This window comes from Marmota marmota, unplaced genomic scaffold (assembly GCF_001458135.2).
Source record: "Marmota marmota marmota unplaced genomic scaffold, marMar, whole genome shotgun sequence".
Lineage (NCBI taxonomy): Eukaryota > Metazoa > Chordata > Mammalia > Rodentia > Sciuridae > Marmota > Marmota marmota.
The window spans coordinates 578,409-605,370 of NW_025999899.1; the positions used below are offsets into that span (position 1 = coordinate 578,409).

Consider the following 26,962-nt stretch of genomic DNA (forward strand, 5'->3'; position numbering starts at 1 on the left):
CTGAGCATTGATTGACTCAGAAGTCGCCACTTTCACATAATCCTTTCCAGTCCTCTTTCCCTAACCCAAGTTTCTTCTCTGCTATGTTTGTCCTCTCTGTATCAAAGTCCCCAAATCTGCCTGATGTTACAATTCATTACATGTTTGTGTAAATAATAATAAAAAGTCATGTTTATGTATTATTTTATGGTTTATTTGAGTCACTCTATAAATAAAGACTTAATTATCCCACTTTATAGATGATCCCAGAAATTACATGACTTTCTCAGAGTCCCTGGCTAAGGAGTCACAGAGCTTTAGTCTTTGGGATATGGGGATCCCTTGGTAATGGTCATAGTAGCTTCTTGAGGACAGAGCTGCCACATGCATTTTTGTGTCTCCAGCAAGCATCAGGCTCAGTGATTTGTACCATGGATCACCTTGATATGACTTTTATCTTGTCATATGTCAGCTGTGGCTTGAGAAGATTAGTCAGGTGGCAGTTTGCAGGATGCATCAGACAGATGGGTTTGAGCCTACTGGAAGAATCCAGGCCTGGCCAGGGATAAGTGTTAATGGGAAAGGTAGGAATAGACATCTGAAAGGCAGAAGTGAAAGGGCCTTTGCCCAGTTTCACATGAGAAATGAAGCCTTTTGAGAATTATGGGTTTTCTATGCTGCTGCTGGGAGGACGGTGGTGGGTGAGTAGGGAGCCACTGCAGAGATTTCTGGGAATCGTAGTTGGGGCTCTAACCCTCCTTCTGCTCTTCCTTTCCCGTGCTGCCTGCCACCAGAGGGGCCATGGCACCCCCCACAGGTACTGGGGGTGGGACTGGTGGTGCATGTGTTTTGGGGGGTAAAGCAAAGTGGGAATCTATGACCATAATCCACTCTTGCCTGGGTCTAATCTTTACCCTTCCTCTCTGCCCACTCAGTGGTGGTCACACTGGAGCCTTGTGAAGGAGCTGAGACATACGTCAATGGGAAGCTTGTGACAGAACCACTGGTGCTGAAATCAGGTAGAAAATGTGTCCCAGAGTGAGGGTCTGGGACGTGGCCATATGTAGGAAGTCCCAAGGCAGGGCTTTCTGAGTACATCATAGGGTGTAAGACCCTGAAATAAATCAATAACAATGTAGGTGTATGAAGAAGGAGCTAGAAAGCAAAGATCAAGGAGTCAAGTCTTGATTTCTTGCTGTCCCAGCTCCCCCTGTCCCTGTTCCTTTTGGCTGATTCCTATCCCTATGGGGGAGTTCCTGGAGAATGTCAACCCAGGAGAATGTCAGCTTAGATTTCCCTCTCAGCCTGGGGGTGATGAAACAGAGGGTATCATGGCCCTTGGGATATGACAGCAAGGAGCTCTACGCTGTGGGCATGGGGATGGGTTTGCTGCTATAGAGGAGTCACTTTCCCCTCTTCTCATCTCTAGGAAATAGGATTGTGATGGGCAAGAACCATGTCTTCCGCTTCAATCACCCGGAGCAGGCCCGGCTAGAACGCGAACGAGGGGTCCCCCCACCCCCAGGACCACCCTCTGAGCCTGTTGACTGGAACTTTGCCCAGAAGGAACTGCTAGAGCAACAAGGCATTGATATCAAACTGGAGATGGAGAAGAGGTACGTGGGGGTCTTCCAAGCCCCAGGCTCCCAGCATCCTGTTGTCGGGCATCCTACTGAAGTAGCTCCAGAGCCCCCCACAACTCTGCCTTCCCACTCTGCTCAATTTCAGGCTTCAGGATCTGGAGAACCAGTATAGAAAAGAAAAGGAAGAGGCTGACCTTCTGCTGGAACAGCAGCGACTGGTAAGAACAGAGTAGAGGCATACAGAGCCTGGGGTGGGCTGGCAAGCAGATGAGCAGGGAAGCCACTGTCACCTCAGTTGACTTCACTTTGAATATCCTCTGAGGCAGAGTGGGAAGTGGGGTGGGGTGAGAGGTAGAAGTGGTTTGTTTAGGAGGAAAGTTAGCAGAGATGTGATCAGGGAGGAAAATGTTATATGCAGGGAATTAAAGTTCCTCCCAGTTGACTCAGGGTTTTATCACATCTAAGTTACTGTCATTTACATAAGATTTATCTTTTCTCTCTCTCTCTCTCTTTTTTTTTGTGGTGCTGGAGATCAAACCCAGGGCCTCACACATACTAGGCAAACACTTGACCATAATATTTTTCTTTTTTTTTAGGTACTAGGATTGAACCCAGGGGTGCTTTACCACTGAGCCACATCCCCAGCCCTTTTTATATTTTATTTAGCGACAGGGTCTCACTGAGTTGCTTAGAGCCTTGCTAAGTTGCTGAGGCTAGCTTTGAACCCACAATCATCCTGCCTCAGCCTCCTGAGCTGCTGGGATCACAGGCACGTGTCACCACACCCAGCCATATTGTTCTTTTAAATGACTTTTAAGCCTTATCCCTAGCAGTCATTTGCTGCATAATGTTTTTCAATGACAGACCACATATAAGAGGGTAGTTTCATAAAACTGTTTCACCAATTTGTAGTGCCTTCATTTGTGTCATTGTGTTTATAATGACAAAATTACCTACTGGTGCATTTCTCAGAATGTGTTCCTATGGTTAAGAAGTGCCTTACTATAAATACACAAAATTCCAGACTCAATTAACTACTGCTAATACTTAGCCAGTTGCTATTCTAAATGTTTAATCCTTAAAACATACTTGTGAAGTAGATATTGTCATCATCTCTGCTGTCTAGACCAGCAACGGTTAAGCAGTTCATAAGAGAGATGGAGAAGAGGTATATGGGGGTCTTCCATGTGTCCTTCCAGGCCTCAGGCTCCCAGCATCCTCTTGTCCTTCATAAGAGGCAGAGTAGGACTTGAGTACATGCATGCTGAGGAGGTGTGTCCTGTGTCTTTGGGACCAGGGTGGCCTCTGGGATGTCCTTAGCTCTCTCCCTGTCTTTTCTCTCTCTGGCCCCAGTATGCAGACTCTGACAGTGGGGACGACTCTGACAAGCGCTCCTGTGAAGAGAGTTGGCGGCTGATCTCCTCCTTGCGGGAGCAGCTGCCCCCCACCACAGTCCAGACCATTGTCAAGCGCTGTGGCCTGCCCAGCAGTGGCAAACGCAGGGCCCCTCGGAGGGTTTATCAGATCCCCCAGCGGCGGAGGCTGCAAGGCAAAGACCCACGCTGGGCCACCATGGCTGACCTGAAGATGCAAGCAGTCAAAGAGATCTGCTATGAGGTGGCCTTGGCTGACTTCCGCCATGGGCGGGCTGAGATTGAGGCCCTGGCCGCCCTCAAGATGAGGGAACTGTGTCGCACCTATGGAAAGCCTGAGGGGCCTGGAGATGCCTGGAGGGCTGTGGCCCGGGATGTCTGGGACACTGTGGGCGAGGAGGAATCTGGAGGAAATGGCAGTGGCGGTGGGGACGAGGGAGCCCGTGGGGCGGAGGTGGAGGACCTCCGGGCTCATATAGACAAGCTGACCGGGATTCTGCAGGAGGTGAAGCTGCAGAACAGCAGCAAGGACCGCGAGCTACAGGCCCTGCGGGACCGCATGCTCCGCATGGAGAGGGTCATCCCCCTGACCCAGGTAGGGAGGCTCTGCTGAGCTTTCTTCCTTCTCCCTTCATTTAGCTCTTCCCTGTATCTCCCACCTCAGATCCCAACCTCCTTCCTCTCTGTTTGAAAAAAAGCTTATTGTAATTTAACAGTCTTTCTCAGTGGAATTTAGGAATCCTATGCCTCAAAATCACCAGGCTGCTCACAAAAAATGCAGATTTCTGGGTTCCACCAAGCCTACTGAATCTACATATTTGGGGATGAACCTGTATTTGTAATAAGCTCCCCAAGTGTTTCTGAAGTGCAATTAAAGTTTTGAGAATCACCAATGCAAAGTACACAGTTGTTAAGTTGCAGCTTGAAGACTTGGTGTGCTTACATTCTCATAACCTCCTTCTCCCTCCTGGTTGGCCGTTTACTCTGGTATGTCTGTGCTCCATGCTTTTTGTGTGTCATCAGGCTTACTACTCACAATTGCCCTGAGTGGTAGTGTTATCCCCTGTCCTTGCTTTGCATGTGTATACTCAACCCTGCTGTCTGCCAGGTCTTGTGCCAGTCTCTAGGGTTACTTAAACCACACTCCCCCCCACCCCCAGTACTGGGGAGTGAACCCAGGAACTCTCTACCACTGAGATATACATCCCCAGTCTTTATTATTATTATTATTTTGTATTTATTTTAGTCATTTTAGTTGTTGATGGACCTTTATTTTTTATTTATATGTGGTGCTGAGAATCGAACCCAGCACCTCACACCTTCGAGGCAAGTGTTCTACCACTGAGCCACAATCCCAGCTCACATCCCCAGTCTTTTTTATTTATTTGCTTTTTGAGACAGTCTCACTAAGTTACTTAGGCTGCCCTCTAACTGTGATCATTCTGCATTAGCCTCCCAAGTAGCTGGGGTTACAGGTATGTGCCACTGTGCCCAGCTGACACATAAACTTCTGCTCTGTTCTAGCTTCCTGTCCAAGGAGAGACCACAGTCAGTTGTAGTCAGGGCTCAAGGTTTATGAAGGCTTCCTTCTCTAGCAGTTTCTGCTCCTCTCCTCTTGTTCCACTAGAGCCCTACCACCTTCCACAGTTTGTTTTTTAACTGTTTGATACACTCCAGCCTCAAGGCCTTCACACCTGCTCTTCCTTATACCAAGGTGTTTCCCCAAAGACAACCATAGGTTGCTTCTCACTTTTTCAGGGTGTCACTGAAATGATGACATTCATTTATTACTGTAGCCACACCTGCCCTGACTTCCTATCCTCCTCCTCTGCTCTATTTTGTGTGGGGTGTGTGTGTGTGTGTGTACCAGGGATTGAACTCAGGGGCACTTGAGCCACATCCCTAGTCCTATTTTGTATTTTATTTAGAGACAGGGTCTCAAATTTTTAGTGCTTTGCTTTTGGTGAGGCTGACTTTGAACTCATGATCCTTCTGCCTCAGTCTCCTGAACTGCTAGGATTACAGGTGTGTGCCACTGTGCCTAGCTGCTCTATTCTTCATCTGTAATATAACTGACAATTATTTTAACATCCCTAAGTATGTTATTACTGGTGTCATTGTACAGATGACTGAGTCTCAAAAAACTGAGGCAGAGATTACAAGGCAAAGATCTGACCACACAGCAAGGAAGTGGCAGACCCAGAATTGAGCTCAGACAATCTGGCTGTTGGGCCTGTACTCATAAACCACAACCTTCTAGCTTTTCTTATCTTCAGGCTCTTCTCTGGATCCTCAATATCTGGTCACTCCAGTTCTTTCTAATTTACCATCTTAAACCCACACATCCTCGGGATTCAGCTCTTCTCACATCCTTTCTCCTTTGTCACCCCGACCCACTCCAGGATCATGAGGATGAGAATGAAGAAGCCAGTGAGGCCTCCTGGGCCCCACCTGAAGGATCAGATGCAGTAGAGGAGGCAGCGCCCAGTGACCGCTCACCCTCCGGCCGTCCCCCTTCGCCACCCTTGTCCAGCTGGGAGCGGGTGTCACGGCTGATGGAGGAGGATCCTGCCTTCCGTCGTGGCCGCCTTCGCTGGCTCAAGCAGGAGCAGTTGCGCCTGCAGGGACTTCAGGGCTCTGGGGGCCGGGGTGGGGGGCTGCGCAGACCCCCAGCTCGCTTTGTGCCCCCTCACGACTGCAAGCTGCGTTTCCCCTTCAAGAGCAACCCCCAGCACCGGGAATCCTGGCCAGGGATGGGAAGTGGGGAGGCCCCAGCTCCACCCCAACCCCCTGAGGAGGTCACTCCCCCACCCCCAGCCACCCCTGCCCGCAGACCTCCAAGTCCCCGCAGGTCCCACCGTCCCCGCAGGAACTCCCTGGATGGAGGGGGCCGATCCCGGGGAGGGGGTTCCACACAGCAAGAACCCCAGCACTTCCAGCCCAAAAAACACAATTATTATCCCCAGCAGCCCCAACCTTACCCAGCCCAGCGGCCCCCAGGGCCCCGATACCCACCGTACACTACTCCCCCGCGAATGAGAAGGCAGCGTTCAGCCCCTGACCTCAAGGAGAGTGGGGCAGCCGTGTGAGTCCCACACACTGGGCAGAGAGGGTCTGGCCAGGCCCTTGCTGGGAGAAGGGAAGATGCAGGAATCGCTGCTTCCCCAGAAGCCCTCGGGCAGGGAGGCCCAGAGAGGACAGAGAAGGTCCGAGTAGGTGTTATAGGACGTGGGGTGACTGAGCTGGAGGCTGAGAGAAGGAAGAGGGCACGGAGTTGCCAGGAGCAAACCAAAGTGAAGGAAGAGCAATAGGAAGCTGCCTTGGGGCCACCCCTTGGACGGGGAGTCCCGCAAACGCTGCTATGGGGGGGTGGGGGTGGGGCTGCATAGCCAGTGTTTGACTTTCTTTTTGAGTGGGTGCAAAGTGGGGAGAGGCGCGTTCTCTTCCCCAGTCCTTGTCTGTCTGTCTGTCTGTGGTGGGTTTCTGTTTCCAGGAAGGTGTGGTGGGATCATAAGTCATTCCCCTCCCCTTCCAGGCCTCCTGCTATATTTGGGGGACCTGTTTGGTTTGGATGGAGTCCCATGAGGATGTGGGACCCCTTAATAAAGGATAGCAAACAGAGGGTACTGTGGCTCATTGTTTGGCTTTGGGGTTATGGTAGAGGTACAGGTTGTTTTAGTAAAACTCATAGCTTTTAAGTGTCTGATGTCTTGGTAAATTTTTTTGTATTTATGTTTCCATGCTCTCACTGCCCTAATCAAATATGTAAGAATGTTTCCAGGGCTTGGGGTGTAGCTCGGTGGTAGAGTGCTTGCCAAATGTGTGAGGCCTTGAGTTTGATTCCCCAGCACCAAAAAAAGAAAAAAGTTTTCATGTACTGACAACCTCATGTCTCCTGTCTTCAGGTGTTCTCTCCTACCAGCTGAGCTACATCCCCCAGTCTCCTCTCTCCAGAAAGTGCATTACCATTCTTTTCCTTATTTCATTTTTGCTTACCCAGTGTCTTCATCTCTACTCCCAGCACCACTCTGAATGTCCTGTATAAAGCAAAGAGGGAGAATTGTGAGGGGAGGTAGAGGGACTATAGCCTGTTGGTCCCCAACTGGCTATGGCTGATAGATTCAGAAGGATTTGGGTGGGGTGGGGAGGTCTGTGAAGTCACTTCACTTATTTGAAAGTTCTTCCCAGGAGCCCATTTCTGTGGGTAGTGTGTTGCTCAAACTTTTTGCACATACCTGTTTATTTTCATTCCAGTCTTGTTACCTGCCTCTGGCAGGGTGTATTCAGCATAGTATTTATTTGTCTTAAGGACTGTTTTCAAGAAGAATGCCTTCTTGTTTTAAAGCTCTGGTTTGGAGAGCAAGCCATGGCAATGCTATCCTGTAAAGGTTTTGCAGTTTAGATTGTATCACTGCTCTGCCCTCTGCTTCCCACACTCTGGAGTCCATGTTTTCTCAGGAAAACTTTTCTATTCACTTGAAAATTTGAGCTGCTTCTCCACAGCTTCCTGAGGTCGGTTTTGTTGTGCGCACAACCAAACCATAGATAATTCCAACTGTGGCCAAACCTGGCCTCTGGGGAAGGGTGGTATTAGCCTTGTGGTTGGTCTCTGCACCCTGCTGATGACTACCCTTAATTTTGATAACTTTGACTGCCACGTCTTTGGGGATCTGTGACCACCACCCAAGATCTGGAATATAATGGATAGTTTGGCAGCAGTGTGTTTACTTGAGCATTTTATGATACAGTTAGAATAAATATTAGGAAGTGATAGTGTACAAAGTTCTCTGCAGTTCTCTGTGAACTGAATAATACAGACAGACCTTGGGAATCAAGATGGGAAAGACGGCTGGCTGGTCAAAAACACAATTGGATTCTTGTTCCCTAAAAACTCTTGCCTTATGTAAATACATTATCTTCCTTTAAAAAAAAAATCCACTTCTCCAACCTTCCAAGTCAATCTTTAAGAATGTGGATGAACTTTATTTAGATTTTATTCAGGGAAGTGCCCACTAAGAGCATGTGTGCTACATGTGCCAGCATTCCGTATGCATTTCATGTAGTCAACCCTATCAAGTAGATCATCTATCTCCCTTTTCACATAGGAAGACTGACGTTTGATTACATTAATAAATTGTCCAAGTATGGATGTGATTTTTTTTTTTAAACAGGATTAAACTCAGGGATGCTTAACCACTGAGCCATATCCCCATCCTTTTTTACTTTAAGACAGGGTCTCATTGAGTTGCTGAGGGCCTTGCTAAATTGCTGAGTCTGGCCTTGAACCTGAAATAATCCTGCCTCAGCCTCCAGAGTTGTTGAGATTACAGGTGTGTGCTACTGTGCCTGGCCTGAACCCAGCTGTGTGTATGGTTCTTAAGTGGCAAAATTAGGATTCCAATCCAAGTCAATCTGACAATCCTAGACTCCATCTCACCCCCCGCCCCATAGGCATCAATTAATACCCTTCCTTCTAGAAATCATGTAGTCTTCTCACATTAGGTCCTCTCAGGTATGTCACAAGCCTGCCTCTAGTTTCTGGTCTCTCCCCAGTTACCCTGCAAAGAAGTGAAAACCACTATTTTGTGAGCCTCCTCAGGAATCATGAGAAAGTCATCAAAACAATCTGCCTGTTTTCTGGCTCACTCGATTTTGGCATTTGTACAATTTCGCCCTTGGTTTCCTTGGAAATTCAGTTTGCTTTTCTTCATTTCTCTTTGGGGAGTTCTTTCCTTTGGCTAGTCATTCATTTAGCCTTTTTGTTCTGTCACCTGAGGTTTTTGTATTTTGAATACATTTGGGGCCCTCAATATGTATTTTCCCCAACAACTTTTTAAAATATACTTTTCTATATTCACAGCTTCTAATTTTGGTTTGACTTGAAATTGTTCTTTTCCCTTTTCAAGATTTAGTGTATGCAGCTACCTGAAGCTATTTTGCTTCAGTTGAATCATGGATGGATTTTCAGCATTCCCAAGGGTCCACCAATTCTGACAAATCCCAGTTTCTGCTTGTATCATCATCCTATCCCTTCAAATGGAGTCTTTGGAACTTTGGGTATCACAGGGGACCTGCTTCCTTTGACAGTATAATTGTAGGCTCTCCCTATATCCCTGGCACCCTGTGCTGCCTAATTAACATCTCTGGCTACTTGATTAAGGGTATCTTAGTGTTCACATTCCAGGCCAAAGACCGGCAGCCTCTGCCTTAATATACACATTCTCGCCAGGCACAGGGGGTACATGCCTGTAATCCCAATGGCTCAGGAGGCTGAGGCAGGAGGATCATGAGTTCAAAGCCAGCCTCAGCAAAAGCAAGGCTCTAAGCAACTTAATGAGACCTATCTCTAAATAAAATACAACATAGGGCTGGTGATATGGCACAGTGGTTGAGTGCCCTGAGTTCAATCATCAGTACCAAGAGAAAAAGAAAATACACATTATCACTCTTACGACCCACTACTGTCTCAAACAAATGTCAAGAGGAGACTATGGCATCATCTGGATGGGATGGCTCAACTAAAGATCTGGTCACCAGTTGTAGAAACTGCTTCTCTCATCCTTCTTCTCTCATCCCTTAACAATTGCATAGTTGTCTGAACTCACATTAACCTGCAGTATCCCTCACCAGTGAGGATTTCCACCCCAACTTGTGTTCCTTCCCTCTCTTGCCCTCCCTCATCCTTTAATCCCTGGAGAAGGAATATGTTTTCAGATACCTGGAAAAGTCTTGCCTTGAACACCTATAGCTTCTAGACTAGTTGGTTTCTTGCCTGATAAATCAACATTGGGACTGATCTGAAGAATTCTAATGCCAACAAGCTGTAATGTTAGGGAGTGACGCTTGCTGGGTCACAGTGAGCCTCCTCTACAATCTATTAAGCTTTTCTACAAATGACTGTATAAGTTTCAGAGTTCTTGAAGAGCTTTCTCATCTGGACAGAAGTAGCTCTCTTTTCTCTAGGTCCAGGGTCCCAATCCCAACAGGCGGTAATCAGAACTTCTGAAGTACACAGACCTGGGCTCCTGCCTCCTCACTAATTACCTGTGCTACTCTGGGTAAATCATCTTTTCTGAACCTGTTTCTCTATCAAATAGGTCTAATAACTCAACGGAGCTCTTGGGAAGATGTGATAATATGTGTGGAGGGTCTAGCACATATTAGGAGCTCAAAGTTGGTGTCCTCCTCCTTTCCTTGCTCTGTCCTTGGAAAATTAGGGAGGTGCTGTAAAACGAGGTCAGGTCCTAAAGGATGTCAAAACCCCTCTTCAAAGACCAGTATCCCATCATCCCACTCAGAACGTCTCCCAAAGTCCTGTTGTTCCACTGTAGTCCGCTAGGGGGAGAAAAGACACAGGTTCCCTCGAAGGCCGCCTTCGCTTGTGCGTGCACAGAGCCTTGAGAGGTTCTGACCCGGCGGCCTGGCGTGCCCAGGAGTTTTCCAGGGGCGGGGCGGTGAGGGCGCGTGCGCACAAGGCCTGGCGTGATGTTATGCCTGCCTGGCTGGGGTTGTGTTTTGCGCTGGGCTGGAGCTGGGAATGAGGCTGGGGAGTTTGATCAGGAGAGGGACAGAGGCTTCTAGCCGGGATTTTTTCCTTCCGGACTATCTTTCATCTTTACTTAGAAGAGACGAGCTGACTCCCTTCAGAATTAGTATTTCTTCTCTGACTCCCTTCAGAATTAGTATTTCTTCTCTTTCGTGGATGCTTTTGGGCACCAAAGAAGAGAATGAACGTTCATTGTGCAGCTTATGCCACGCTTAGGAAGGGGAGTGGATCAATCTTAGGGAAACGATGTCCCCTTACTAGAGGAGGTTTTGGTTTGGGGTTTGCTTTGTTTGAAATCTTAACAAGTACAGCGGGGCATGGTGGCGCACTCCTGTAATCCCAGGGACTCAGGAGACTGAGGCAGGAGGAGGATCACAAGTTCGATGTCCCCTTACTGAGGCAGGAGGAGGATCACAAGTTCGAGGCCAGCCTTAGCAATTTAGCAAGGCCCAAAGCAACTTAACGAAACCCTATGTCAAAAAAATAAATAAATAAAAATAAAAAGGGCTGGGATGTAGCGCAGTGGTAAGTGCCCTTGGGTGTTCAAACTCCAGCACCCTCCCCCCCGCAAAAAAAAAAAAAAAAATTCAGAAGAGTAGAAGAAAATTGAAGTAATCTGTATGTCCACCCCTCCCCCCAAGTATCCATTGCTATGTTCTGAAAATGGATTCTAAAATGTTAGTTCAACAAGTATTATTGAACCCAATTTATACCAAACACTGTTCAGTTGGGAGGACTCTACAGAGGGGGAAAAATGATGATCAGGAAACAGAATTTTTAGAACACCCACGGAAAAGAGAAGATGTGTATGTAAAAAGGCATGACAATCTGTTTTCAAATAGAATTGCACATTAGAGACTATATGTAATGAAAAAAAAATAGTCTGATTTTTCTTAATTCATAATTTTTTTCTTATAAGGTTTTCATTTTTTTTTTTAATGCTGGGGATAGAACTGGGGGGCCTTGAGTGTGCTAGACAAGTGCTGTCACTCAGCTGTATACACAACCCCCTTCATTAGATTCTAAAATCACAAAATAAAGCCTGTTAGTTACATACAAGGTTGTAAACACTACCAGAATTTTAATACTCATGAGAAAAATGAGGCCCAGAAAAGTGACTTGCCTAGTACCCAGTAGGGTAGGACGGGAATCTGGTCCCTGATCTCAGGTTTCCAAGCTGGTTACTCTTTCTGTTGTATCACAACAGCTAATGTGGCTCAGGTTTAAGTGATGTTTTATTCTTGTTCATCTACTTATTGTCCACATCAGGGATTGCTCTGGCCCACTACCTGTTTTTGTATGGCCTATGAGCTAAGAATGGTTTTTACATTTTTGAATGGTTGGGGCAAAGCAAAATCATAACAATATTTTGCAACAACTGAAAATTTTTATGAAATTCAAATTTCAGAGTCCATAAATAGAGTTGCATTGGAACACAGTGATGCCTGTTGATATACATGTTGCATGTGTATTATGACTGCATTCTTGCTGCAAGAACAAAACTGAATGGTTATGCCCTTAACCCTATGGCTCTTGAATTAAAAAATATTTACTATCTGCCATTTACTGAAAAATTGCTGATCCCTGGTCTATCTCCCTCACTTGGATGTGGGCTTGCTGAGAGGAGATACCGTTGTCTATTTTGCTACCTATCCTATTCTCTTTGATCATTCAACCACATAGTAGGTGCTCAAATAGTTGTTCAAAAAAAGAACCAATACAACCCTAAAATATGTACTTATTTTAAAAAATGCCAAGGGCTGGGGTTGTAGCTCAGTAGTAGAATACTTTCCTAATGTGTGAAACCCTGGGTTCAATTCTCAGCACCATATATAAAATAAAGGTACATTGACAACTAAAAAAAAAATGTTTTAAAAAACGCGAAGGGCTGGGATTGTAGGTGATATAACGTACAGCCCTACTGCTGAGGGGAAAAGTTAAACCAGAAAGGGCTGTGGTCACATTTAGTTCCTTACAATAATACTATGCAATGGTGTTCTAATCTTTGAGAGGATTAGAATGAAAAAGACTATATCCAACACGTTTTTGTGTTTATGTGCCAGGCACTATCCTAAGTATTTTTAAAAATGGTAACAAACTTAATCCTCTTAACAATCAATGGAATGGCTACTATTATTATTGTTCCTTTTATGCAAGAGGAAACAGAGGCATATAAGGATTAAGTGACTTGCTTAAACTTCTGCAGGAAATAAGTAGAGCCTGGGGTTGAGTCTTGGCAATGACCTGACTCTAGGGTCCATGACCTTAATGTAGGATATTCCTCATCCGTATGCCAGAAGCTCCTGCCCTACTTCCAATTCCTGATCAGTTATGGACAACTTAGGGACACAGTTTCCTGCGTCTTAGGGGCTTTGCAAAAACTAGTCAAGTGCAGGTGCTTCTCTTGGAGAGAGTTTGAGACAAGAGACCACTGTATCTTTGGCAATGGAGCTCTGTCACTGAAGAAGGCTAGGAAAGCTACAGCAAGCGAGGAGAGACCCAGGGGAAGGGAGTCACGGAGCAGGCTGTGAATAGTTATTGTTAGAAGTGCATTCAGAGTGGTTGTGATTCGTAAGGATTATAAAAGCTCCTTATGTGTGGAGCCCACTGAGGGATGGATACTTGAAGGAGAAAAGTGGAAGAATGTTACTTAATGAAGAAGAAAGAACATTATGGGGCATTGCTATGTTGTAAGATTAAATTCGTTCATATGTGTGGGGTAAGAGGGTTGGAAATGGGATAACAGGTCACAGTAGGTTTCAATGGGAAATGCCTCAAACCTTGGGTTTCACCTTGAATTTTCACAAAAGAGCAGGGGGTGGGGATGGGGATGGGAGATGGAGGATAGAGATAGAGTGGAGGGGAGGGGAGGGGATAACCAAGTACCTAATTTGCCAAGGTGCAGGATCCCTATGTTTCTTGGTGGATGGGTTCTCTGGGGACTTATGCAGGGGCTAAACAGCCCTAAGATTGTCATTTGCAGTTCAACCCACCCTAACCCTGGAGCACTGAGTACTCTAGGAAATAGGTGTCCTGGGGGAAATAGCACTTCTTAAATAGGAAGTGAGGAAATTTGGGGCCCTAAGCTTGTCCTCATTCAGCAGGCAAGAGAGGACGGCTTCTCATGGTCCTGCATAATATCCAGGACAGGTGGGTGCGAAGGATTTTCCAAGTACCAACTCACAATTTTCCACTTACTTTGATTCCCTTACCTATTAGTTAGAAAGTATCACAATCCTAGACAATTGCTGGGGGTTTCTATTTTGAAGTTCTGGCAGCAGCTTTTAATATCCTGGTATTGAGGAGAGGGAAGGAGGGTGGGCACAACTTCTCACAACCTTGTGAAGAATTGGAGTAGCCACTTGAAGGTTCTTCACTCATGAAGTGTTGAGCAGGAGGACCTCTTGAACCTAGGAGTCTAGTACCAGCCTGTGCCACATTTCTTTTTTTTTTTTAATATTTATTTTTTAGTTGTAGTTGGACACAATACCTTTATTTTGTTTATTTTTATGTAGTGCTGAGGATAGAACTCAGGGCCTCACACGTGCTAGGCGAGGGCTCTACCACTGAGCCACAACCCCAGCCCACATAACCCCATTTCTTAGAGAAAGAACAGAAAAGAAAAAGAAACCTGGCTGTCATTGGAAGATAGACACAAAACCTTTGTTTTTGGGCTGGGGATGTGGCTCAAGCGGTAGCGCGCTCGCCTGGCATGCGTGCAGCGCTGGGTTCGAACCTCAGCACCACATACAAATAAAGATGTTGTGTCTGCCGAAAACTAAACAATAAATATTAAAAAATTCTCTCTCTCTCTCTCTCTCTCTCTCTCTTTAAGAAACAAAACAAAAAAAAACCCTTTGTTTTATTTGTTTATTTTTATGTGGTACCAGGGATCGAACCCAGTGCCTTGTGCATGCTAGGCAAGGGCTCTACCACTGACCCACAACCCCAGTCCCTGATCCATTATTTCATCACATTTGTTTTTTAAAACTATGGAAAGCCTGCTGCATAGAAAGTATTTTGCTATGTGTTTCCAAAGACACAAAATCATATTTATAAATAACACTTCAGAGCCCGGACCTCTCCTGCTCTCCTGCCTCTTTTCTGATACTCTTTCCCTCTCACCAAATTGTTTATGGTTCTTTGAGGACGCCACGTTCTTCTCTGCCTTTGTGGCTTCCTTTTCCTGGAAGGTTCTCTGCACCTCAGCTCCTTGGCTGGCTAGTTCCTACTCCCTCGTGAATCTCAGCTTAGCTGCTGTACTCACGGGAGACCTTGATTCCCTCAGTCTGGGTTAAGCACCTTTTTTCTTTTCATGCTTACTTAGGCACATCTCTATCACTGCACTTACCATGTGATAATGCAGTGATAAAGTTTGTGCTTGACATCTCCTCTTGATTTTGGACTCCTTAAGATTAGAGAATGAACTTTCTTCACCCTTTGAATCAGACCCAGATCTTCCTCTAATGGACATTTCAGTCAGTCAAAAACAGAAGTCATCCTGAGGATTGCGAAATGACCATATCACAGTGGTGTGATACATGCCAGAAGAGTGGTATAAATGGGAAGACCAACACGGTGATTGGCCTAAAGTTACTCAGCTTCTTGGCAGCTGTCTAGGGCCAGAAGCCCACCACCAGCTGAAGGAAGTAGCCTTGGAAGGAATCTGAAAGCAAGCCAGGCTGTAGGCTCAGACCTCAAAGCTCGAGAACCTTAGGGAGGTTGTGACTAAGGTGAAGAGCCATGAAGTCATAAGCAGGCAACTGTTGTTTGGTTGGAGGCAGTTGAAGGATAGTGGAAGGAGCCTGAGACTGGCATCAGAAGAACTGGGTTCCTACTTAGTTCCACCTGAGCTCTTAGCAATTGCTTCATGATGAGAACCCACTGGCCAACTAAGCTTCTCCCTCCTGTTATCTTTCTGTGAGCCTAGAATGACTTCTGTCCTTCCCTACCTACCTTCTGGCCAATATACGGCCCTTCTTTAAGATCTGGTTCAGGCCTCACTCAGTGGTGAATACCTGTAATCCCAAATGACTGGGGAGGCTGAGACAGGAGGATCTCACAAGTTCAGCTCCAGCCTGGGCAATATGAAAACCTGTCTTAAAAAGAAAGAGAAAGAAAGAAAGAGGGGAAGGGAGGAAGGAAGAGGAGAGAGAGAGAGAGAAAGAGAGAGACAAAGGAAGAAAGGGGAGAGAAAAGCTGGAGATGTAGCATATAGTTGGGTGATAGAGCACCCCAGGATCAACCCTCAGTACAGAAAAAAAAAAAAAAAAAGATTCAGTTCTGATCCCACCCCTTTCTTTATTTCCCTCACCAGATGAGGGATGAGGGTTTCTCTTCCTCTTCTTGAATTCCCATAGAAATGATTTATTTACCTCTCTTAGGAAATTTTTTTTTCAGCTTCTTATTTCTGTTGGTACCTATTAATTACACAGAATAGTGGGTTTTATTGTGATCTCTTAGGAAATTGAACCATATTCTGCTTTACTATTTACTTATGCGCTTATCTCATTGTCCCTACCAAATTGCCTTCAATGAAGTTTCCCCCACCTAGAGAGCAAAGATCGTATTTATTTGTGTAGCTCCCTTATTAACCTAACTTGTGCTCAAATATTTGTTGACTGAATGACTACTGACTCCCATTTATCAGTGAAGTGCGGTGGCCAAGGGCATGGACTCTGGGCCTCCTGTTGGTGATGTGGCGGTGATCAAGTTACTTGAGCTTTCTGTGCCAAAGTTTCCACAACAGTAAAAGGAGATCATCAGACCTGCCTCAAGGAGGTGAGTAATTACTTAACCCTGTGCCTGGGTCTCATGGGCTCTTCCTGAAGGATGCGTCAGAGAAGGAACTGCTCTCTTCAGTATTGAGACACTGCCACATCATGAGACCTTTTCCCTCCTTGACTTAAAGAATTCATTCCTCAAGTTTGCTCTGATTGAACCATGGTGAGTTGTGAAATCCTCCCAGAGAGCTTTGATTGAGCTGGCTTCTCCCCCACCCCCACCCAGTACTGGGCGTTGAACCCAGGGCCTCAAGCTTGCAATCACTTTACCACTGAGCTACATCCACAGTTCTTTTTAAAATTTACCTTGAGACAGACTCTTATTTGGTTGTCGAAGCTGGCCTGGAGCTTGTGATCCTCCTGTCTCAGCCTCCCTAGTAACTGGAATTATAGAGTGTGTTACCAAGCCCAGTATTGATTTATTTTTTCTAATACAATCTTCTGTATCATATAGATGTTCAAATTCATAATGACCAGGTTGAACATGTATACTTTATCGCTTTATCTTGATATTTTTGTGATTGACTCAGCCTGTGTCTGCAGTCTAAAGATGAGTTTAGATGTATGTACTTAATGTACATACGGGTGTGGGGACGCTGTTTTTCAAGAAGGAATGCCTTTAAATAGGTTCCTGATTTTCTGGGGACCACAGAGATTTTCATATTGGTCGAGTTGATCAGAGCTGAAGAGTGAAGTCATTGAGAGTTCATAATGGTCATGTGAATAAGGCAAATCAACATCTTTTAGTGAACAAAGATCATTTGCTACAACAAACTCTCAGACCAGCGTAGATTCCTGTAACAAACACTCACAGGCTCAGGTTACAAGGTACCAATTCTTAGATTTATAAAAACTTCTCCTCTAAAAAAAAAAAAACATGAAAAGATCTCTGCTTATATAAAACCAAAAGAAACAGAAACGCAGTTTTAGCAGGACACAATACAGAATAAGCAATGATGTAACTTAAATTTTATGGCCTCTGGTATGTAAATATTTTCCAACCATATTTCTCACCCTGTTGGAAAACAAAGGCTGATGAGTAATCCAGGGCTTAGCATTCTGTAAGCATTTCAAACTTGGAAAGGTGTTTGATTCATAGTTTTTGTTTGTTTGTTCATAGGTTTTTTAAAAATACCACTGGGTGAGATTGATTTGCTTCAGATAAAGGAGATTGAGGGGCTGATGTGAGAAGAGTTGAAATAAGATTAACAGTGGGGTGAAAGGGGGACCACAGCCAACGGAGGGTAAAGAAACAGGTAATTCTGATTCTGATTGCTGCATTCATGCTGAACTGTGAAGCTGATGCAGAGAGTCCCTCTGCCTGTTTTTCTATCTCACCACCAATAAATTCTGTTTTAGAAACTTTTTCTATTTTAAGGTTCTGGGCTATGGCTACATTGATTTTCATAATACTTACATGTGGCACCAGACGGAGGCATGCAGGGAAGGAGAGTCTCCCCAAGCCCTGTTTTCCTCTCCAAGAGGGAAGAAACTACAGACACCCATCTTGGGTCATTTCCCAGGCACTGGCCGCAAAGTTTATCTTCTGTTTCCGAATGGGTTAGGGTGGAACAAGGAGGAGGCTGCCAGGCAGGCATCATCTTCTCAGGCTGTTGCTTATCTCCTTTTAAGGACATTTATTTTGTTTCTGTTCTGACAAATAAATAATAGGATTTTCCATGGAGGACTGGATCATCATAGAACCTTAAGATGGGGCGAATACTCCAGCTTTTTGTATAGCTTTGCAAGAAGTAAGGAGAAGGGAGAAGATGGGCTTGGAAAGCTTACCTGTGCATCCTTGAGCTGGTTTTGTATTTCACTTAAGTAAATATTATACTTTATCCTGGTCACAGATGGCAGCAACCTAGGCTGAAAGTGGGTTCAGAATAATGATCACAGGGACTGGATTAAGATTATGTTTTACTACTCAAAGCAGCATTTCTGTGTGGGACTGTGGAATCCAGAAAATATAAGGAGGTTCAGAGGTTAGATATTTTTGAACTTGTGGCATTGGTCTACATCACTGAAAAAGACATTCCAAGAAGCGATTCTGGCTGGGCATGGTGGCACATGGCTGTAGTCCCAGCTATTCAGAAAGCACAGGCAGGAGGATCACTTGAGTCCAGGATTTCAAACCCCTGCCCCCAGTCCCTGCAGAAAAAAAAAAAAAAAAAAAGAGCAATTCCTATACATTGTATATCCCATTAATATAAATTATCTAGAAGAGGCAAAGCTCTACAGATAGGAAGTAGAGATGGGGCCTCTCGGGAGGGATAGAAAGTGACTGACTACTAATGTGAACAAAGTTTCTTTTTGGAATGATAAAAGTGTTCTAAAATTAAATATGGTAAGAATTACACCTTCAAAAAGCTATTAAATAAAAGGTCCTCCTCCCCCGGAAAAAAGCAATTCCAATTCTAAATAAAGTCAAGGGGGAAAATATCCAAACCCAAGGTGAGTTTATAGACAAAGGCTGGGTGGTGGTGGTGTTATTTTTTGTACTAAGGATTGAACCCAAGGGCGCTTAACCACTGAGCTACGTCCCCAGCCTTTTTTTTTTTTTTTAATTATGAGACATGGTCTCACTAAGTTGCATAGGGCCTCACTAAATTGCTGACACTGGCCTTGAACTTGAGGTCCTCCTGCCTCAGCCGCCGCCCCCAGTTGCTGGGATTATAGGCATGCACTTCCACACATGGCCCAACAGTGAATTTTGGGTTGTTGAATGTAGATGATGATTACTTAGATATTCATTGTACTGGTCTCTGTATTTTGGTATGTTTGAAATTTTTCATAATAACAAGTGAATTTGAAAGAAACAAAACCACCTAAAAATACTGTAAAAAGTGAAAAGACAGAAAGACAACGAAGAAGGTACAGGCCAACAACATCAGGCCACAAGTGCCCCTGCTTAGGTGGTGAAGGTCCTTGTGAACCCCAAGGAGGTTAAGCCCAAGATCCCAGAGGGTGTCAGCTGTCCATTGCCCAGGGTCTCAGGCCAGAGCCAAAGCTCCAACAAGGCCCAGCCGCCTCAGTTCCAGCTCTGTCTCTGGCTTTATAGTAAAGGCCTCTTCCTCCTTCCTCTCCCTCTTTTTTCTTCCTTCCTTCCCTTCTCTCTCCTCTCTCTCTCTCTCCTCTCTCTCTCTCTCTCCCTTTCCTTCACTCCCTTCCCATCCCTCCCTCCCTTTTTCTGTTTTCTTCCTTTCTTTCATATTAATAGGAGTTTTCTCTTCTCAATGTTTTTTTTTTTTAATATTTATTTATTTATTTAGTTTTCGGCAGACACAACATCTTTGTTTGTATGTGGTGCTGAGGATCGAACCCCGGGCCGCACACATGCCAGGCGAGCGCGCTACCGCTTGAGCCACATCCCCAGCCCTCTCAATGTTTATATTGAAAAAAAAAATTAGAAGACAACACATACTTGTATTAGAAAAATTCAGAAATTCAATCTTGGACTCCAATATTTGGATTTTATGTGTCATAAAACTAAGAACAAAAAAGTTGGGAACCTGCCCATTGTCACTCAGTGGGCCCCTTCCCCAACAATGTCTGTGCACAGTTACCCTTCACCGGATGAGCTACCCTTTCCGTTTCTGTGTTGAAATTCTCACGGGTCCAGGCTCAGAATGCCCCTCCAGCAAGCACAGACAAGAGGAGAAGAGACATGGCCTGGAGGTGTGAGCACAATAAAGGCCACATTACAACATGGTGAGGGGGGGATGTGGGGAAGGATTATTTAACAAATAAATGTTCAAGGAAATATGAGGGCCCAAAAAACATATGGAAAAAGTGCTCTCCCTGACTACATCATCAAAGAAAAGCAAATGGAAACACCAGTGGGATACCATTTGTTAACTGTGAAAAGGGAAAAAAGATTACAAATATTTGGTATGTTACAATGAAGTGAAAGAGTCTCCAACCCTGCTGAGATAAATGTGTAGATGAGAAGGGGGAAAAGAAGAGGAAGTGGGCTACTGGGGAGGTAAAAAATAACAAGGGCCCATTACAAAGGAGTTCTGATTTTGGCCTTGTTTCTGTTCTGGATTAATTCCCCCAAATAGAATTATTGGGTGAAAGGGTAATGACATGGTTAACCCTCTTGAGACAGAATGCCAAAATGTTTTCCCAAATACTAATCCCGCTCAGTGGCAGTGTAGGAGGGAGCCTGTGCCAGCATTCAAAATGAACTGTGGAAATTAAAAATAGAAAAAACAACCTGTGATCCAACTGCACAAAGTAAAACAGGACTGTGGGGTATTTTAAGCAGACACTTTAAGCAGGGCAGAGCAGGATCAGAGAAAGTCAGGGGACTAGTCCTGGTTGTGGGTTCAGATCCTGGTTTGGACACTTAACTGAACCATAAAGAAAGCTCCAACTTTCTTTCTTTCATTGAGTACAAAGTAGAGGCTTGGATTAGCTGCTTTTTTTCTTCATATGTATTTTCTTTAGTTGTAGGTGGACACAATACCTTTATTTATTTTTTTAAATGTGGTGCTGAGGATCAAACCCAGTGCCTCATGCGTGCCAGGCAAGTGCTGTACCACTGAGCTACAACCCCAGCCCTGGATTAGCAACTATTTTTTAAAAAATCTTTTTTTATTCAATATTTTTTTTTAGTTGTAGTTGGACACAATACCTTTATTTCACTTATTTATTTTTATGTGGTGCTGAGGATTGAACCCAGGGTCTTGCTCGTGCGAGGTGAGCGCTCTACCGCTGAGCCACAATCCCAGTCCCTAGCCACTTTTTAATGTCTCTTTGGGTATTCATTTTTATTTCTTTGTACAGGAACTTTATACATGCTAAGTACTACCATTGAGCTACACCCTCAGCCTGTGAATCACTATTTTATAACTCCATAATAATAGCTTCTTCATAGCTTTAAAAGGCCTGGAGTATTTAACAAGGGAATCATTGTTGACATTTATTCATTACTAGGAGCCAGGACAAGTTGGTCCCTCATGGCAGGAGTCCTAAGCAGGAGAAGTGCAGCAAACTCCATGATAACTAGACTGGTTCAATGGTACATGTAAGACATCCTTTGGGAACTCTCACAAATACTTTGGGTGTGTTAGTCAGCTTTTCTTCACTGTAATAAGATGCTGGAGAAAATCAACTTGAAGAGGAAAGATATATTTGGCCTCATGGTTTCAGAACTTTGAGTCCAAAGTTGGCTGGCTCCATCACTTTGGACCCAAGGCAAAGCAGAATATCATGGTGGCAGGGTATGGTGAAGAAAACCTGCTCACTTCATGTTACATAGGAAGAAGAGAGAGAGGGAGGGAGAGAGAGAGAGAAAGAGGCTGGGGACAAGATTTAGTCCCCAAGCCTGGCATGGTGGAGCACGCCTATAATCCCAGCAGTTTGAGTTAAACACCCCTGGATTCAATCCCTGGTACCAAAAAAAAAAAAAAAGATTTAGTCCCCAAGGGCATGCCCCCAAGGATTCACTCGCTTCAATTAGGTCCCACCTGCAAAATTTCCACCACCTCCGAATAAGGTCATCAAATATGAATTCATCAATGGATTAATCCACTGATAAAGTTAGAGGCTTCATCATTCATTATTTTCCCCAAATCCCCATTTCTATATTGGAGACCAAGCAAGTCTTCAACACATGAACTTTTGGGGACATTCCAGATCCAAACCATAATACTTGGCAACTACTTGCCTGGATTTTGGGGCAGGGCCAGTGGGACAAGAGCCAAGGACACATGAGCTATGTCAACATGCCCCAAATCTAACTCACCTTGCCCAGCCCACCTTTTGCACCTGCTAATGGCACCACTGTCCTTGCAGTCACCCTGGCTCCAACCTCAGTGTCATTTCGACTCCTTGCCTCCTTTGTCTGGCTATAACAACAGCCAGCAAGCACTAACAGCTGTTCATCCAACGGGTGCTCGGGAGCTCCTGCTTGCTCAGTCCACATTGATTTCTTTTCCCTTTTGTCAATCACTGTGGGTAGGCTCAGCCCAGCACTTGATTGCACTGTTCATTCGAGGTGGGAGCTCCCAAGTGTCTTGACTTACTTAGCATGTAACACCTCCCAGGCAAGGGCGCGATCTCACACCTCTCTGTGTCTTTCTCAGTACCTACTTCACAGCCCTGTGGGTTGCCATAGGGCCTCATTCTCTATACTGTATCTATGTATCTAGGTTAGTATGGGTCTGGATTTGTCTTCATCTTACATTTCAGGGGAGGGAAACAAAACAGTAATTGAGATAAACAAATAAAATATATTGTATGTTAGATGATGATAGTTGTTAAGAAAAAAAATTGGAAAAGGGATTTAAAGTTTGTGACTAGAGAGAGAGAGGATGTTGAAATATTAAATGGGATGTTTACACTTTTGAGTAGAACATAAAGGAGGTTAAAGGGTTAGCCATCAGGCTTTGGAGGAAGAGAAAACAGGCCACAGATGTCCTCAGGCAGGAGCATGTCTCCTGCCATTTAGGAACAAGAAGAGAAGATGACCAATATGGCTGAAAGTTCTGTACTTTCTTCCTGCATTAAAAAGTAAAAGAATAAGAAGGAGAAGAATTATTGAGTTTAAGACCTCAAGGATGGCCAGGTATAGTGGCACACGCCTGTAATCCCAGCAACTCGGGAGGTAAGGCAGGAAGATAGAAAATTGAAAGTCAGCCTCAGCAATTTAGTGAGACCCTATCTCAAAATAAAAAATAAGAAGGTCTATGAAAGTTGCTCAGTTGGTAAAGCACCCCTGGGTTCAATCACCAGTACCAAAAAAAAAAAGTCCCTCAAGGATACCTTACTGTGACGTAGGTTTATCTTGGGCAGCCACTGATCCTTCACATATAGGCTTAATCTCTCACAGTTCCTCCAATTTACTATCGAGTGGAAACTTAAAAAGGATCTGTCTCTCCACAAGGGAATGCTGTGGGGGTGGTGAACACCTATAGCCCCAGTTTCTGGAGAGGGTGAAGCTAACAGCTGTTCATTCAGGAAGATTGATTCAGCTCATGAGCTCCAGACCAATCTGGGCAACACAGAGAGACCTCATCATAAAAAAGAAAGAAAGAGAAAGAAGGAAGGAAGGAAGGAAAGAAAGAAAGGAAGGAAGGAAGGAAGGAAGGAAGAGAAAAGAAAAAAGAAAGGGGCTGGGATGTAGCTCAGTGGCAAAGCATCTGCCTTGCATTCACAAAGCCCTGGGTTCAACCCCCAGTTCCAAAAAAGACAAAAAAAAAAAAATGAACCCCACCAAAAAAAAAAAAAATAAGATTATAAAAAAAAAAAAAACAAACAAAAACTTAAAAAAGGGCTGGGGATGTGGCTCAAGTGGTAGCACGCTCGCCTGGCATGCCTGCGGCCCGGGTTCGATCCTCAACACCATATACAAAGATGTTGTGTCTGCCGAAAACTAAAATAAATATTAAGAAATTCTCTCTCTCTCTCTCTCTCTCTCTCTCTCTCTCTCTCAAAAAAAAAGAAAAGAAAAAAGAAAGGAAAGCACAATTCTACTTCATAGATGCTCCAAGTTATACCTCAAAAAACCCTTGTGGGTCAAAAAAATGTGGCATTTATACACAATGGAATATTACTCAGCACTAAAAAATAAAAGATCATGGCATTTTCAGGGAAATGGATGGCATTAGAGCAGATTATGCTAAGTGAAGTTAGCCAATCCCCCCAAAAAACAAATGCTGAATGTCTTCTCTGATATAAGAGGGGTGACTCAAAATGGGGTAGGGAGGAAGAGCATGGGAAGAAGATTACTTCTAAATAGGGAAGATAGGTGGGAGGGAAAGGGAGGGAGAAGGGGAACTGCATGGAAGATGGAAGGAGACCCTCATCCTTATACAAAATACATGTATGAAGATGTGAGGAAAAAAAAATAGCGTCACCTTAGATTGGGTAGAGAGAAGTGATGGGAGGGGAGGGGAGGGGATGGGGGAAAAAGAAGGATCGTGGAATGAAATAGACATTATTATTGCTGTGTGTGTATATGTGTGACTGCATGACCACTGTGATTATGCAAACTACACTCAGAAAAATGAGAAATTATATCCCATCTTATTCAAATGTATGATATGTCAAGATCATGGTACTGTCATGTGTAACTAATTAAAACAAATAAAAAATTAAAAAAATATACTCAACAACATTATTCATAATAGCCAAAATGTGGAAACAGTTCAAGTATCTGTCAATGAATTAATGAATAAACAGTGCGGTATATCCATAGTGTGGGATAATATTTAGCTATAAAAATGAAGTTTTGATACACATTACAACACGGAGAAACCTCAGAAACATAGTACATGTGGAAGAAGCCACATATTATACAATTTACATGATGTTTCTAGAATAGGCAAATCCATAAATACAGAAAGTAGATGTGTTGCCAAGAGATTGGGAGAAAGGAAACTTGGGAGAGGCTTGTATCAGGTATAAGGTTTCTGTTTGGGGTGATGGAAATATCCTTTAATTAGTGGTGATGGTTGATTAACATGGTGAATGAACTAAAACCACTGAAGTATATACTTTCAAATGGTGAATTTTATGTTATGTGAATTATGTCCCAATAAAAAATGCAATTTAAAAAAGAAAAAAAAAACCTTGAAAATAAACTGTAAAAAAAAAAGTAACAAATGCAAATATTTACTAGTAACAAACTAGAATCAGATAATAAATAGAAAAAGCATTTGCATTCATGATAGCAACAAAAAAGGACTACAGAATAGCAAAGAATATTTTTTTTTTTCTTTTCTGTAGTGCTGGGATTGAACCCAGGGCTTACACAAACACTCTATCTCTGGTCTGCATCCCCAGCCTTTCCTGCTTTTTTTTTTTTTTTTTGAGACAGGATCTTGCTCAGTTACTCAAGCTAGACTGGAATTTGTGATCCTCTTGCTTCATCCTCCGGAGCAGCTGGAATTACAAGTATGTGCCAATGTGCCTGGCCCATCAAATAATTTAAATAAGAGGACATATACAGTTGGCTGTCCATCCTTGTGGGTTTTGAATCCTCAGGTTCAACCAATTATGGGTCAAAAATATTTTGGGAAAAATTGCCTCTGTACTGAAATTTGTACAGATTTTTTTCCCTTTCTCATTATTCCCTAAATTATACAACAACTTTTCCATAGCATTTACATTGTATTAAGTATTATAAGTGGGCTAAAGATGTGGCTCAGTGGTAGAGTGCTTGCCTAGCATACATGAGGCCCTGGGTTTGATCCCCAGTACCACAAATATAAAACAAAAAGTTATAATAAGCACTTAGAATGGTGGCACACGCCTATAATCCCAGCGGCTTGGGAGGCTGAGACAGGAAGATCTCGAGCTCAAAGCCAGCCTCAGCAAAAGCGAAGCGCTAAGCAATTCAGTGAGATCCTGTCTCTAAATAAAATACAAAATAGGGCTGGAGATGTGGCTCTGTGGTCGAGTGCCCCTGAGTTCAATCCCCGGTATCCCCCGCCAAAAAAGGTATTATAAACAATGTAGAGATAATTAGAGTATACAGAGGATACTCTGCCATTTACACAAGTGATTTGAACATCCTTAGATTTTGGGGTCCTGGAATTAACACCTCAGTTACTGTATCCTTTCCCGGATTACTGTATCCTTTCCCCAGCATAATATTTATTTTCTCTCTCTCATACTGGGGATTAAACCCAGTGACACTCTACCACTGAGCTACATCCACAGCTCTTTTTACTTTTTATTTTATTTTATTTTTTTTTAGAAGTGGTAGCCAAGTCTCCATTTCACCAGGTCTTTATTTATTTAATTTTTTAATATTTATTTTTTAACTGTAGTTGGACACAATATCTTTATTTATTTATTTTTATGTGGTGTTGGGGATCGAACCTAGGGCCTCACCCATGCTAGGCGAGAGCTCTACCGTTGAGCCACAACCCGAGCCCTTACTTTTAATTTTGAGATAGGGTATCACTAAGTTGCCCAGGCTGGACTTGAACTTTTGATCTTACTTCAGTCTCCCAAAGTGGAATTACTCAAGTAGGTGTGCACTGAGATCACAAGTGTGCACCCCTGAGCCCAACTACCCAGCAGAAGTTTCTGAGCTTATTGAGGGCACAGACTGTCTTACCCTGTAGAGTCCTACTTTGGAAGCCAACTGCTTCCAAATGTTCTTGGCAACTACATTTATAAGTGTGTGCATGTGTGTGTGTGTGGTACTGTGGGATCAAACCCAGGGCCTCATCTATGCTAGTTACTCTACCACTGAGCTACATCCCCAGCCACAAGGAACACCTTTTTAAATTTTATTTATTGATTGATTGATTGTATAGGGGATTGAACCCAGGGGTGCTTAACCATTGGCCACATTCCCAGCCCTTTTAATTTTTTTTTTTTTTTAATTTTGAGACAGGGTCTCACGAAATTACTTAGGGCCTCACTAATTTGCTAAGACTGTCTTTGAATTTGCAATCCTCCTACTTCAGCCTCCTAAGCTGCTGGAATTACAGGTGTGCACCCCGGTATCCATCAAGAAACTCCATTTTTAATTTTTAAAAAAGTTTTTAAAATTTTTTTTAGTTGTCAATAGACCTTTATTTTATATATATATATATATAGTGCTGAGAATTGATCCTAGGGTCTCACACATGGTAGGCAAGTGCTCTTCCACTGAGCCACAACTCCAGCCCCAGGAACTCCATTTTTAATAGAGATCACCATAAGACAAGTGCAGCTGACATTGTAGCCAAAGAG

General features: G+C 43.9%; 2 protein-coding genes across 3 annotated transcripts in view; both read left to right on the plus strand.

The window, feature by feature from the left end:
* The window catches only part of Kif1c (kinesin family member 1C), a 24,640-nt gene extending 18,083 nt beyond the window's left edge, over window positions 1-6,557 (plus strand). For both annotated transcript variants that reach the window (XM_015505900.2, XM_015505901.2), the window contains 5 exons: window positions 915-998; window positions 1,409-1,595; window positions 1,708-1,780; window positions 2,916-3,530; window positions 5,338-6,557. In XM_015505900.2, the coding sequence (XP_015361386.1) occupies window positions 915-998; window positions 1,409-1,595; window positions 1,708-1,780; window positions 2,916-3,530; window positions 5,338-6,024 (1,646 nt within the window). In that variant the 3' untranslated portion in view covers window positions 6,025-6,557. The remainder of the gene's footprint in view (window positions 1-914; window positions 999-1,408; window positions 1,596-1,707; window positions 1,781-2,915; window positions 3,531-5,337) is intronic.
* Window positions 6,558-16,160: 9,603 nt separating this feature from the next.
* Zfp3 (ZFP3 zinc finger protein) overlaps window positions 16,161-26,962 on the plus strand; it is a 40,256-nt gene continuing 29,454 nt past the window's right edge. Inside the window, exon 1 of the mRNA XM_015505969.2 lies at window positions 16,161-16,262. The gene's annotated coding sequence lies outside the window, so the exon portion shown is untranslated. The remainder of the gene's footprint in view (window positions 16,263-26,962) is intronic.